This window comes from Lynx canadensis, chromosome E2, assembly GCF_007474595.2.
Source record: "Lynx canadensis isolate LIC74 chromosome E2, mLynCan4.pri.v2, whole genome shotgun sequence".
In the NCBI taxonomy this organism is placed as follows: domain Eukaryota; kingdom Metazoa; phylum Chordata; class Mammalia; order Carnivora; family Felidae; genus Lynx; species Lynx canadensis.
Genome location: NC_044317.1, coordinates 55081369 through 55096778, shown reverse-complemented (window position 1 = coordinate 55096778; position 15410 = coordinate 55081369). Strand labels below are relative to the sequence as shown.

The 15410-nt window shown below is 45.2% G+C and overlaps 1 protein-coding gene across 1 annotated transcript in view; it reads left to right on the top strand.

The window, feature by feature from the left end:
• The first annotated feature begins 6766 nt into the window (after positions 1–6766).
• The window catches only part of LOC115503226 (zinc finger protein 613-like), a 45661-nt gene continuing 37017 nt past the window's right edge, over positions 6767–15410 (top strand). The window contains 3 exon segments of the mRNA XM_030299309.2: positions 6767–7000; positions 14023–14149; positions 14408–14503. Of these exon segments, the coding sequence (XP_030155169.2) occupies positions 6935–7000; positions 14023–14149; positions 14408–14503 (289 nt within the window). The 5' untranslated portion in view covers positions 6767–6934.

The following is a 15410-nucleotide window of genomic DNA, read 5'->3' as shown; positions in this document are numbered from 1 at the left end:
AGAGAGCAGGGGAGGGGCAGAGAGCGAGGGAGAGAGCCAAGCAGGCTCCACACTGTCAGCACGGAGCCTGGAGCCCAATCAATTTCATTGACCATGAGATCATGACCCGAACCAAAATCGAGAGTCAGAGTGGAGCCATCCAGGCACCCCCTCATGGGAATTAAACTCTAAGACAAAATGAGCTTAATTTTACTAAAGTAGGTTTCCTTTCCAAGCACATTGTTTTACATTAAAATGGGGGAAGTACCACTACAGCAGGTACCCAGTTTGAGGTGACTGAATGGACTCCCACAGCTCCACGACTTACACTTACAGAAGACTCCAATAAAGACAAATGCTACCACATAGCCTGAGAAAAAATAAAACAGGTAAACCTCAAGGTGCTCTGCAACATGCGGGCACAGATTCCAGGGACCTTTTTCAGTCACAGCACACTGTCTCTAAATCATAAGCCACCAACATACATGTGAAGTGTCTCAGTTTCGGGGAAATCAAGGCACAAGTTTACTCAGGGGTCTTTTATACTCACTGGTCACACAACCAGAAGCAGCCTTTGTAAAGGGGTAGATCCTCTTCCTCTGTTTTCAATAAGCGATGTAGACTAGGTGGTAATGCCCACCCTGAGCAGTACAGTACAGCATGAGACAAAAGTCAGAAAGGCTCATGTTTGGGGTGCCTGGGTGGCTCAGTCGGTTAAGCGTCCGACTTTGGCTCAGGTCATGATCTCATGGTTTGTGGGTTCAAGCCCTGCGTTGGGCTCTGTGCTGACAGCTCAGAGCCTGGAGCCTGCTTCAGATTCTGTGTCTCCCTCTCTCTCTGCCCCTCCCCTGCTCTCTCTCTCTCTCTCTCTCTCTCTCTCTCTCTCTCAAAAATAAATAAACATTAAAAAAATTTAAAAAAAAAAAAGAAAGAAAGGCTCACGTTAATCCCAGGGACGCTGACAGACTTTCTATCCCAAACCCAGGCACTGCTAGTCTTGCACATGGGGAAAGTTTGCAAATCTTGAGGGTGTGAAGGGTCATAATGGCATGTCAACTACAATGTGACATTATGGTTAGCAAAATAAATACTACTGTTCTACTGTGTGCATTCCCAAAGGATTTGTTCTGGAATGACTGGAAGCTCTCCATTGTCTTGAGTGTAAAGCCTGGGAAGTTGAGGAGAGCACTATTCTCTTGAAGACAAAGATTCTTACCTGTGAGCCCAGAAGCATTTCAGTGAATCAAGAGTCTTCACCATCTTGTCCCTCCAGAGCTCCCACCCCAAGCCACTTTCCAACAGGAAAGTCAGCAGGATAAGTGCTTCCCAACTTTGCCTGGCCATGTTCAAAGTATTAAAAGGGGAAGAATCTACTCACTACCAAGGTGGAAAATATGTGGTTCATCATCACTCATCCTTGCTCGCTCTGTCAGTCAAACTGTATTTTCAGGGAAGGAACTGCTATCAGATACCAACCAAAGTACAGCAAAGACTACTCTCACTCCTCTCTCAAATTTTAATTCCAAACCTAGACTTTCATCAAAACATTTACAGCATCTACAGGATCTTGTGAGATTGAAGGTTACATAAACTACCTCTTTCTTGACAAACCCATTGGCAATGTCATTTGACTCAATTTCTTTCACTATGACGTGAGACTAGGAGCTAGTGATCGAATTGTGGACCCCATGGCTTCTCTCTCAACTAGCCATGGTTTGCCTGGGGTGCAAGGGAAGTGTAACAGTGACAGAAGACTACTTTGAGCTACAGAATCTTTATCTTTTTCACCTTGTGCTGACTGTCAGCATTGTGGGGGCTGGTGCAAAAACATGTCAAGCCCATATTAAAAAAGAATAAAGCTTTGCATTTATTCTCACGACATGGTACGGGCCCCTCCGAGTTTACTTCCCCATCCTATCGTAACAGGTAACGGCCCTAAAATTGGCAGTGGGTTTTCAGAACTGGCATGTTGAAGAAATATCTGTAGAGGACTTATCTGGCGATGGTCTCCTTGCAGACCCTTGTTACCGCGTGGATTCAGGTCCTCTTGGTATTTTTACATCAAGACTTGCCCTCTACTGAGCATCAGATTATATAAACCCAAGGATCACTGGGTTTATATATTCCTCAATCAGAAAAATAATCTTGATGAATGGAAGGCATATATTGATGCTGGATAGTGGGAATTAAGAATTTTATTTGTGGGGCGCCTGGGAGGCTCAGTTGGTTAGGTGATGGACTTCGGCTCAGGTCATGATCTCACAGATCATGAGTTCGAGCCCTGCATCAGGCTCTGTGCTGATGGCTCAGAGCCTGGAGCCTACTTCAGATTCTGTGTCTCCTCCTCTCTCTACCCCTCCCCTGCTCATGCTCTGTGTCTGTCTCTCAATAATAAATAAATGTTAAAAAAATTTTTTTTAAAGAATTTTATTTTTTGTGACTCAAGTTTTTTTTTTTTTTTAATGAAAGATAAAAGCAAGGAACACATGGTCCCAGAAAGCTGTAAAAAAACAGAAGGCAGAAGGCAGAGGTATAGACTTGACATTACTGACTAGCCCTACATTCCTTAAGCTGGATATCCAGGTTGGCTCACCCGTGTGACTGAGGCTACCCCCAGTGTACATGGGTTTTAGAAGATGTTGCAAAATGCTCTTAAAATCACTGACTTGTCCTGTAATCCAGCAATTTAGCCATGAGGGCCCTGGTTTTGTCAGTGTTAAGTACACGTTTCCAACACCTATCAGACCCTCTGATTTAAATGCTATAGTTTCTAGGGCCTACAGTCCTATGCACGATTGCATCTCCATTCTTTCTGTCGTTTTCATTTTTCATACCCCCATTATTTCAGTCCTCGTAGAGGGCTGTGAAAGTCATTAGGGCTGGCCGTTCACAAGTCTTTCTCCTTTGGGACACACACAGAACAACTGTGCTTCTCCACGTATTTGAAGTTACATATCACCATGAGGTAGGCTTGGTTGACGAATCAGCAGAAGCCTTAGCCAGTTTGTACTCTTCTATCTTCCGGTTCCATCTCTCCTAGGAACCAGTAATATTCCAGGGAGGAGTCCTATCCAGGGGTCCCGAGTGAGGACAATGATGATGTGGAGCAGAAGTCCCAGGCGACCCACAGGCACGTGAATACGAGTGAGAAGTTGATCTTTGTGGTTTTAAGCCACAGATATTTTGGGGTTGGTTTTATTATAACAAAATGCAACACGCTCACTCAGTCTGGAAATCCTATTAAGAAATTCATTGGGGGGCGCCTGGGTGGCGCAGTCGGTTAAGCGCCCGACTTCAGCCAGGTCACGATCTCGCGGTCCGGGAGTTCGAGCCCCGCGTCGGGCTCTGGGCTGATGGCTCGGAGCCTGGAGCCTGTTTCCGGTTCTGTGTCTCCCTCTCTCTCTGCCCCTCCCCCGTTCATGCTCTGTCTCTCTCTGTCCCAAAAATAAATAAACGTTGAAAAAAAAAATTAAAAAAAAAAAAAAAAAAAGAAATTCATTGGGGCGCCTGGGTGGCTCAATTGGTGAAGCATCTGACTCTTGATTTCACTTCATGGCAGGATCTCATGGTTCGTGAATTTGAGCCCCACTTCGGGCTCTGCACGGACAGTGTGGAGCCTGCTTGGGATTCTCTCTCTCCCTCTCTCAAAATAAATAAATAAACATTAAGATAAATAAATAAATTCATTTGTAGCTCTCTATGGACTTAAAAAAAAGTCCAATCTCCTTGACATGCTATGCAAGGACCTTGGATTATTATCTATTGTGTAACCAAAAAGCATCCCGATTGGGTTTCTATAATCCTAACAGGCCAGTCCTAAAATTCTCACAGGAGACAAACTGCCAAAAAATATTTCAAGGAATTCTAACACAGAAATATGATGGGGGTTTTGCTCTACTTAATAACAAACAAGATTTACTCTAAATGAATAGTAATTAATATATTGCAGTATCAAGTACAGGGATAGAGACAGATTACAAATTGTAAAAGACAGCTCAGAAATTGATCTATACACACGGAAATTGGATATGGATATCTGAGATGGCATTACAAGTCAGTGCAAAAAGGGGTATGATTCAGAGTTAGTTAAAATCAAGGTTAAGGGTACTGTCCTCAATTCAGCCACCAGCTATAAGGTCAGGGGTTCCCAGGGCCACTCTCACCTTTTGACCAATTGGCTACAAATTTAGGAGTTCCCGTATCCACCCTCAGATAAGAAAGACTTACAGGGGTGCCTGGGTGGTTCAGTCGGTGAAGCGGTTAAGCGACCAACTGTTGACTTTGGCTCAGGTCATGATCTCAAGATTCATGAGTTTGAGTCCCCGGTAGGGCTCCATGCTGATAGTGCAGAATTTGCTTGGGATTCCCTCTCTCTCAAAAATAAATAAACTTGAAAAAAAGAGAGACTTACAGAACACCAAAAGTCCTATTCTTATTCTAGTTTTATAATAGCATAAAGGTACAAATAAGAACAACCCAAAAGAGACACATAGAGAAAAGTCTGTAAGCCTGTAAACCTAAATCTTCCATCACCCTTCCAGATGCATCACCCACCGGGCACTGAGAAATGACATACTGAAAAGAGTATTGCCAACCAGGGAATTTCCCCTGAGCTTCCTATCCAGAGGTCTAATTTGGGTTTTTATTACACAGACATGATCGATTTGGGGTCAAACTCAATCTCAAGTCTCTACTACCTCCTAGAGGTCAGAATGATATCGTATGGCTCAAGGCCTCAATCTTCTAATCACATGGTTGGTTTTTCTGGCTGGCCAGCTCCTGAGGTGAGTCATCTCCTCAGCAGAAACTACCTTGTGGTTTGGGGGCCCTTCATGTATAAAAAGACACCCCTATCACTCAGGAAATTCTAAGGGTTTAGAGATTACCTCTTAGGAACCTGGGACAAAGGCTAGCCAAACCCCTTATGGTGGTTATTTTTAAAACAGTCCAATGATAATTAGTTATCCTATGGAAAAAGTAAATTAAGGTGTCTACTTGACACCCTACACAAATCAATGCTTCATGTATTAAGACTAAAAAACAACAAACTGATTTGACACAGGGCCAGACAGTATTTTAGAATTTTCAGGCCACAGACAACCTCCATATATTTAACCCTTTAAAAATTTAGAAACCAGGGGCGCCTGGATGGCTCAGTCGGTTGAGCATCCGACTTCGGCTCAGGTCGTGATCTCACGGCTCATGAGCATAGGGCTCTGTGTTCACAGCTCAGAGCCTGGAGCCTGCTTCGGATTCTGTATCTCCCTCTCTCTCTGCCCTTGCCCCACTCACGCTCTCTCTCTCTCTCTCTCAAAAATAATAAACATTAAAAAATTTCTAATTACAAAAAATAATTTAAAAACCAATCTTAAGGGCAAAGCCAAACAGGCTGGGGGCTGGATTTTGCCCATAAGGTGCTGACCTGTGGAACCTTAAAAGTTTTAGAAGAAAATAAAAGAGACTATCTTTATGATCTTAATGAGGGGAAGGATTTCTTTTAAAAGACAGGTAGAAACTACAACAGGAAAGATTGTTAAATTTCAGCTACATTAAAAGTAGATATTCCATCTAAAATACATCAAAAACAGTAAGAACAAGCTGCGCACTGAGATCATCTTTTTGTAATGCTTAACCGAAAAAGGATGAAAACTTAAGATTATATAAAGAACTCTCACGAATCAGTAAGAAAATGACAAGAGTAAAAACCAATAGGCAAATATTCACGGAGGAGACAACTCTCAATAGCCAATGAACACAAGATACTTTTTAAAAAAATTTTAATCTCTACACCCAAGATGGGGCTCAAACTCCCCAACCCGGGATCAAAAGTCGCATGGTCCTCAGCCAGCCGGCCAGGCGCCCCAAAGAAACTACATTTTAAATTGGAAGCAGCCCAATTTGTGCATGAGCCAGTTCTCAGATTTCTTTGATCTTTTCAAAAAAAAAATTCACAGCAGCTCCTATTGGAATGGGTAGTTTTAACAGCTTTCGGAGATTTTCACAAAGTCACGGCTGACCCATGTATATTGTCTGAAAAGTTTGCAGCACTTGATATGTCTCTGTCAGGGCTCAAAGCCGCTGCACGTGGGGCAGCCTGGCCTAGAGCGCAGAGAAGTAAGGCGGGCGCACAGAACGCGGACCTGCGCACCAAAGCGGCAAAACGGCACGCAGGCGCTCCAGAATCCTCGGAGGTTCCAGTAACGTTAGCTGCAAGCAGCAGGCTTTAAGACCTGATGACACTGCCATCAAGAATGCTGGTGCGTGATTTCTTCAAAAACCATTCGCACCGCATTGCTGAAGCTACGATAGCGTCACAGCTGCTTTTACATCCCGTTATTTCATAGCCCATACTTCCAGATTTCAACAATTGGTGTTTTCCAAACAGGCCCGGAACAAAAGGCGACCTTGGCTGGGAATTTAGATCGCGACGCTCCAGCACACCTTCCAAGCCTAACCTCAATGGCTAGGATGCCCACTTAGATCCCAGCCGAGCGGACCCTTCCCTCCCCCGCGCCCCCTTCCCGGCTCCACAGACCCCTGACATTCCGCCAACATGGCCGCGCTCACAGCCCGCTCGTTTCCGACCATTTCTCGGGCGAGCGCAGCGTTGTTTGCCAGCTTCCCCATGGGAGGGACACACGTAGGCGCCAGTAATCTGACCGGAAACCCCCAGGTGAGCGGCGGAAAAACCGCGGGGGCGAAAGACCGCCTTGCAGCGCGCGTGCGCCCAGGGTGCCGCCGGAAGTGGGGACGCTCGCGCGCCCCCGCCCCGGCCGCAGTAGCCGGTGCCCCCAGAGCTGGATGTGCGGCCGGGAACGGGCGAATTCGCAGAGGTGAGGCGTGGCCGCCGGAGGTCGCAGTGGACTCGGGGGGAACCCAGATCAGCGTGCGAGCCTCGGCGGAAGAGCTTAAGGAGGGGAGAGGATCCACGGAGGTCCGTGGCTCTGAGGTTGCGATGCCTTTGCCGCCAGGCCCGGGGGACTGCGGCGGTCGGGCATTCAGGCTCTGTGGAGATCGTGAGGTCAGAGTTTGGGGTCTGTGCGGGTCACTGTGCCAGGGGCGTTCCGGGATTGAGAACTGGAGGGGAGTGGGTATCTGTCGATGAAAGCGCTGTTCAGTTTCCTCTCCACCGACTGGTTTGCAAGGCTCCTCAGGCCCCCACAGATAAGAATTTTGGGGAGATCAAGGATTAAGCAAATCTAAACTGCTAAGCCTTCTGTTAAAAATGACTTTACTGTAACTAAACTTCCGTTTTCACTGGAAGTTTATTTGGATATTTGCTTTCAGATCCTGACACCAGTAAAACAACATTTGTAGCCTCCCAAATTCTATTTCCCAAACATAATTTTTAATCAAAAGTGTATTTCAAGTCTTTTCTTTTCTGTTTTCTTTTCTTTTCATTCCCTTTCATTTAGAGAGAGAGAGTGCGCAAGCTGGGGAGAGGGGCAGAGGGAGAGAGAGAATCTTAAGTAGACTCCACGCTCAGCACGGAGCCCTATTCGGGGCTCCATCACACAACCCTGGGATCATGACCTGAGCCCGAGTCGATCATTAACCGACTGAGCCACCCAGGTGTCCCTCTGCTTAATTTTCACAATTCAGATAAACTCTGGAAATACTGGGATAATTTGCTCTTTTTAGTTAATTTCATATTCTAAACATTTCCATGAAACAAATTCTTATGAAAAAATTGTTTTAGTGGCTACACTAATAAACAGGTAAAAGAAGGAGTGATGTTGTGACTAGAATATGATTAAATACTTGCATCTATTTGGATTGCTTTTGAATATTTAAAATATTTAGTTATTCTCTTGATTTTGGCTCAGGTCATGGTCTCACCATTGGTGAGAATGAGCCCTGAGTCCGGCTCTGCCCTGGGTGTGGAGCCTGCTTGGGATTCTCTCTCTTCTTCTCTCTCTCCCTCCCCCTCCCCCTCTCCCTCTCCCCCTCCCTTGCTCGCAAGCTTGCTCGCAAGCTTGCTCTCGCGCGCGCGCGCGCGCGCGCGCTCTCTCTCTCTCTCTGTCTCTCTCGTTCGCTTGCTCCCAAAATAAACTAAATATATATATATATACATATACGTGCATATATATACGTATATGTATATATATATACACGTATATATATGTATGTATATACGTACGTATATGTATATATATATACACGTATATATACGTATGTATATATGTACGTGTGTGTGTATATACACACACACACACACACAGACACACACATATATGTATATATATAGTTTTCGTCCCTGTTCCTGGCAAGAGCTCCTAAAATCCTTGGGATTTTCCAAGTGTGAGAGTGGTTAAGGTGTCTTTTGTTATATTAATGAGGCCACTTTTGCTAAGCATCTGTGGGTGGGGGCTGGTTGCCAGGGGAACCAACTTTGTGATTGGAGGGTTGAAACTCTTAGGCCACCCCCTAACCTCTGGGGAGGGACCGGAGCTGTAGGTGGAATCGGTCACCACTGGCCAATGAGTTAATCATGCCTATGTAATAAAACCTCCATAAAGCCTCCATAAAACCCCAAATGGCCACGGTTCAGGGAGCTGCTGGCCTGGAGAACGTGTGGAGCTGGGAGAGTGGAGAACCAGGAGAAGGGCAAGGAAGGTCCACACCCTTTCCCCATGCCATCTGCGTCTCTTCTGACCGTTCCCGAGTGACAACCTCTTATAATAAGCTGGTAACCTAGTAAGTAAAAGGTTTGACTTCTGTGAGCCACTTTCTCAAATTAATTGCACCCGAGGAGGAGGTCATGGGAACCTGATTTATAGCCAGTTGGTCAGAAAGAGAAGTCACAACTGGATTTGGGACTGACTTGAAGCAGTGGAGGGGGGGTGGAGGTGCAGTCTTTCTTTCCTTCCTATAATAACTGCTGTCTTGTTTTATATCACACGTCTTCATGCTTTTACTAGATGTGTATGTATCTACAAACAATACATAATCTTTTGTGCGAGTTTTAGAAACATGAGAATGGTAGTATATTGTATGTATTAAAAAAATTACAGGTAGGGTGGCCAGTTAGCTCAGCTGGTTAGAGCGTGGTGCTAATAAAAAAAATTACAGGTAGTGTTTTGTTTTGTTCTTCATGCTGTGGAAGTAATGAATTCCTAACTGACCAAGGGCTCAAGTTTGAAATAGGTTTTGGATTTTTATGGAATGTTTTTCTCAGCATCAATTTTGGTGACCGTAGGACTTTTCTAACCTGTTAATATACTATAGCAGACACAGTTGGTTACTTGCTGTTGCAGAAAAGAGTTAACACAGCTTTTTAGAAAGGCCTTCTTACAAGGTTGCTTACAGGTCCCTTGCCTGGCATCTGGGAACTTAGCTTTGGGGAGGGTTCCCATCACTCCCTATTGAATGGCTCACTGTGCTTAAACCGTTCTTTCAAGCACTATGGTTTATTCTCAACACCTGCTCTCCTCTGGGAATCTGGGATTTTGGCATGTGCTAGGCAGTGGGTGCCTACATGAACAGCCCCCAGTAAGAGCCGTGGGCACCATGTCTCTAGTAAGCCAACACATTGCGTGTTATCACAGCTTGTTGCTGGGGGAGGTAAAGGCTTCCTGTGTGACTTCACAGAGACAGGACTCTTGAGAGCTTGCACCTGATTTCCTCCAGATTTTGCCATTTGGACTTTTTCTCTTTGCTGATTTTGCTTTGTATGCTTTCATGGTAATAATTTGCTGAGGTCTGTCAGTCCTAGTTAATCACTGACCCTGGGGGGTGGTCTTGGGTATTTCCAGCACATCTGCCCAACATCCATTCACTTCCTTCCCTTTTTCTAACAGATTCTCCAGGTGTTCCTTGGCTTGTGGCAGCTTGTCTCTACTCTGCCTCCATGTTCACGTGGTCTCATCTTCCCTGGATGTAGGGTCCACCTGGATACTCCTGGATTCTCTTAAGATCCTTAATTACATCGGCAAAGACTCTTTTTCCACATGAAGTCTCATTCACAGGTTCATGGGGTTAATACATGGATACAGCTTTTTGGGGGGGGGGGGGACCATTTAACCAAGTACAAATGGGGATATGGATTTTAAGGGATTATATGTCCAGAGTCTAACCTTCTGTATGTCCTTTTTCCCACTTTCCCTTTCTCATTCATGCTGCTGCTTCTTTTTTAAGTTTATTTATTTTGAGAGAGAGCATCCCAGGCAGGGTCTGCACTGTCATTGCACAGCCTGATGCCAGACTTGATCTCACAAACTGTGAGGTCATGACCTGAGCCATGATGAAGAGTCAGACACTTAAATGACTAAGCCATCTAGGCACCCCTCATTCAGGCCACTTCTGCTTCACAGAAGAAAGGCATGCCTCCCCCACATTCAGATGTTATGTTTTATTTGCCTGGGTTAGAAAGCCTTTGGGGGCACCAAGTAAAGAGAAAGTTACAGATACTGACTTTGACTTAAGGTGGGTGCACAGCAGCAGTGTCAGTGTCTGTGCCCAGAGCGAATGGGTCATCCAAAATGAACTTGCCCTTCACCCCACAGGTCCTGGATTCTCAGGAATAAGAGAGATCCAGTAAAGGACGAGTAGGGGTTCTTGGAGTTGCATACGGCCATTCGTGGGACATCCTTGTCCTAAGACCAAGATTTCTGAACAGAAAATTAGGGCAGATCCAGAAGAACTAACATCCCTGTTACTGGGCATTTTCTGAAACAGAAGAAAATGATGAAGGCCCAAGTGACTTTTGGTTTGTTGTATTCAAAAGTTGAGTCTTTCATGGATTTGGGGAGGCCTGAAAAAATCAGTTCGACTAAATAAAAAGCGTAAATGGGGAAAAATGGGCTCTGGGGAGAAATAGACGTCCCTTCAAAATTAGGGCAGAGTGGGATCCGGAACATGTTGTTCCTAGAGTTCGTGCATGACTAGTGCTGGACTGTGGTGTATGGATCTGCAGGATCCTGCTGGTACAACCATCAGCGTGTACCTACTTACTATCTCTGACAGCCATTGCAGCCAGAAAATCACGGTAAGTTACATCAGATGCCTTGACTCAGGACAAAGCATATCAGTTCCTCAGGAGAGGTCACCATTTCATGGCACGTAAGCGTTAGGAACTCTCTTTGATGGTTTCTTTCCAGAGGTGACCTGGTAGGCTGTGTGATCTCAGCAGCCTTCTTCTAATCAGTGTACGAGCATGGCTGCTACTTACCTGATTATTCTGAGTCCCCTGTGGGAGTAGATCAAGTAGAATTCAGTAGACACTGGTTTTTGAGGAGACCACAGCCCGATGACTTCCATACCCAGCCTTACTTCCATCTGGATTTGTCCTTGAGTAGAACTGAAAGTGCCCAGTAAAATGGAAGGTTTGCACACCTTTCAGAGGCCCTCTGTGAACAGGTCGCTGGACTGGTGTTTGAGTACAGATTTGGCCAGAGGGAGTTACAAGTTCTTATCTGGTGCTGGCTCGGGTTGTTGAGATCTACACAGGGTTGCCTTAGAACTTCAGCTCATCTCAGAAAACATAGAGCCTTCTGTGTTCAAAATCGAGTTGTCACCTTCCACCTTTGTAGTGCCTTTAATTACACAAATGACTCATTGTGGCATAATAAAAAATATATATGTATTTGCTCTTTGTCTCTGGTTCCTGGCTGAGCTCCTATATCCCATTATTTCCTAAGTGGCAGGAGTGTCCTTTGTTTTCATGACAAGCCCCTTTGAGCATATCTAAGTTTATGCTAATGAGGTGACTCAAGGTAAGCCCCTAGATAGCTTCAGGATGAGGGCTGGTCCCCCAGAAGACCAAGCTTTGATTAGAGGGCTGGAACTTTCAGCTCCACCTGGAACTCGGGACAGGAGAAGAGCTGCAGCTGGAGTTCTGTCACCAGTAACCAGTGATTTAATCAGTCGTGCCTGTGTAACGGAACCTCCATAGGAACTTGACAGGGTTCAGAGAGCTTCCACGTGGGCAGATCCATCCACCTGCTAGGAGGGCAGTGCACCCCAACTCCTTGGGGACAGAGGCTCCTCCACGCAGGACCTCTTTGGACCTCACCTGAGTACCTCTTCATAGTATGATTTATAATTAACTTTTTAATGTTTGTTTATTTTTGAGAGAGGGGTAGAGAGATAGAGACAGGGAGACAGGAAACAGGCTCTGCACTGAGAGTAAAGAGCCCGATTCAGGGCTGGAACTCACAAACCGTGAGATCGTGACCTGAGCCGAAGTAGAATACTTAACCAACTGAGCCACCCAGGTGCCCCCATAATAAACTGTAATTTTAAGTCCAATATTTTCCTGAGTGAGTTCTACCAAAATCACACCTGAGAGGGGAAGGTTGTGGGAACCCCTAAATTTATAGCCACGTTGCATAGAAGTGCAGCTAACATGGGGACCTGGTACTTGTGACCGGTCTCTGAAGTGAAGGCAGTCTTGTAGAACCGAGTGAGCCCTTAAGCCGGTTAAAGTCTGATGCTGACTCTGAATAGTTAGTGTCAGATAGGATTGAATTATAGGACGCCCAGTGTCTGAGAATCAGAGACTTGGAAAATTAGTATTGGAAGAGACCGTGTATTTGGTGTCAGGAAGAACCACAGAGTCAGATACATTTTCAATGTAAAAGGCTCATTATATAGTACACATAGTGATAAAGTTCCCCTCCATACATTCTTTGGCCCACAATTCTCTGGCACATCATTAACACATGCTTGGTAGTGTGTTCTGTGTTCTGGCATTTACCTATGTGTATCTATGTGTGTGTGTGTATATGTGCATGCCTGTGTGTGCATATATCTACGTGAATCTATTTAGGCAAATGCTTACACCTGGGAAGACATTTTTACGAGCATAAACTCATACTATGTCACCCTGATGTCCCTAGCATTTCATACAGTGACTGACAAATAGGTGCTGAAATACACAGATTGCAAATGATCTCAGGTTAGCAAGAGGATTTAATGGCTGCATATCACAGATATCTGTGATTTGTGGGATAAAAGAATGACTGAATATTTTAATGACTTTGCTTCTTTTGTGATTAATTGAAAAAAATAAGAATGGAAACAGCTTACAAGGTGAAAATGAGCAGAACCACTTCCTTCACATTCCTTTTGAGTAGGGAAAACCTCGCCCTTCCTCCTTTGTGTCTCCTTAACTCTCATATCACTGCCAGTCACATCACTTCTGATGCCAGGCATGGGGACCCCCCCCCAAACAATTCTCTGACACCAGCTGGGTGGCCTACAATTCAAATCAATTCTGACACTTCCTAGAGTTAGCATCAGATTCCAGGTTAAGGGCTCACTCCCACAAGACTGTCCCCTACTCAGATGTTAATTGAAAAACAGTAGGTCCCCAGGTTACTCACAACTTCCGTCTGATTTGGCTACAAATTGGAAGTTCTCCACGACCCCTCCTCCAGTTCAAATTCAGTTTCAATGAATTTGCTAGAGTGGCTCACAGAACTTGGGAAACACACCAGTTTATTAGAAAAGGTAATAAAGGACACAGGTGAATAGCTGGGCGGGAGAGATGTGTAGGGTGAGGTGTGTGGGAAAGGGCATGGAGCCTCTACCCCCTCTCCAGGCACCATCCTCCCAGAAGCTCTCCAAACCCTGTACTTTAGGGATTTTATGGAGGCTTCCTCACCTAGGCATGATTGATCATTAACTGTTTTCCAGCCCCTCTCCGTTCTCAAGAGAATAGATATCATATCTCAAGAGATATGAGAATTAAGGAAAGTTAATTGGTCTGAAAGTTCCAAGCTTCTAATCATGGCTTGGTCTTTCTGGTGACCAGCAGCATCCAGGAGCCCAGCCAGTTGCCCCATCAGAACAAAGACATTCATACCGTTCTTAACACTTAGGAATTTACAACGGTTTCAGGAACGCTGTGAGAAATTGGAGTTAAAGACCAATTAGAAAATAAAAGATGCTCCCAGGGCCCTTATCACCTAGGAAATTATAGGGGTTTTAGGAGCTCTGCCAGGAACCAGGGACAGAGCCCAATATATATATTTTCTATTACCTCGCACCTTCCATTTCAATAAAAGGGAAATACTTCCAAAGAGGACCATTTTGTTACAGGAATCGCTGACACTGGAGGATGTGGCCGTGGACTTCACGTGGGAGGAGTGGCAGCTCCTGGCCCCCGCCCAGAAGGACCTGTACTGGAATGTGATGCTGGAGAACTACAGGAACCTGGTGTCACTGGGTGAGGACAGCTTCCCTGTCACTCGGAGGCCTTTCCTCTGTCAGCTTCTGAGGGCTGTGGCGTGTCTGTGCTGAAGTGTAGGTTTTTAGTCCCTTCCCTGGCCCCTGATGTGAAGGTAGAAGCTCTCCTTGTCTCAGAGAAAAGCCTTTGATTTGCGACATGCAAATTGTGCAGTCCCTAACATGTATCACCCTCATATTGCAGAGCCCAGGGCAGTTTGATGAGCCTAATAAGTCTTCTGTCATTTCCCATATACAGGGTATCAAGCTCGCCAACCAGATTCACTCTCTGAATTGGAACAAGAAGAACCACCATGGATTTTCAAAGATGAAGTCCAAAGTCAAACCCATCCAGGTGAGAGAAAACCAGCAGTGGGGGAGGGGGAGAGGGGAGGGGAAGGCTGTGGAAATCACTTTCTTGTCATTTCAGGAAGGCATCATAGTGGTGAGGGTGTCTGGGGCTACAGAACTGGAACTTCTATGTATCTTTCTCCTCAGATGAGAACTCTTTCTCGCTGTAGGAATTTAGAGGAAAATATACTGCTTGATCTCTTCATGGAACTAATCCCTATCTATTTTTTCTTAGATGTCAACATTTTTTACCCTAGGACTATTCTTGCTTAGATTTGCACATCTTCCCACTTCATCACTTGTCAGAGTCCCTTTCACCTCTCTTTATGAAATTTTTCCTTCCATGTCTTGCTAAGAGAAAACTTTGAATTCATTGTTGTCTTCTAATACACCTTCCTGCCCCGTTGGGAAATACTTATTTCCCTGCATAACATCCAACCCCCCCCCCCCCTTGGATGCCTTGCTTCCACGGTAACCTCATCTCTCTCTTTTTTAAAGCTGCTTCTTTTTTTGAGGGAGTGCACGCATGGAGGAGGGGCAGAAAGAGACAGAATTTCAAGCAGGCTCCACGCCCAGTGCAGAGCTCAATGCAGGGCTTGATCTCAGGACCATGAGATCATGATGTGAGCCAAAATCAGGAATCAGACACGTAACTGACTGAGCCACCCAGGCACCCCAACCTGGTCTCTTCTTATGCATTTATCTGCTTCTCTCTTTCCCCACTCTGGGGTTACTCAAAGGTTCTCTTTTTATTCTCTGCTCTGTCTCAAAGGCCTTAAAACCTTACTTTATTAAAAAATGTTAAGTTCCTGTTCTTTGTGGAGATTCCCAAGTTGAGATCTCCTTTAATATTGTCTAATCTATATACAGTTGACTCTTGAACAACATGGGTTTGAATTGCCTGGCTCCAC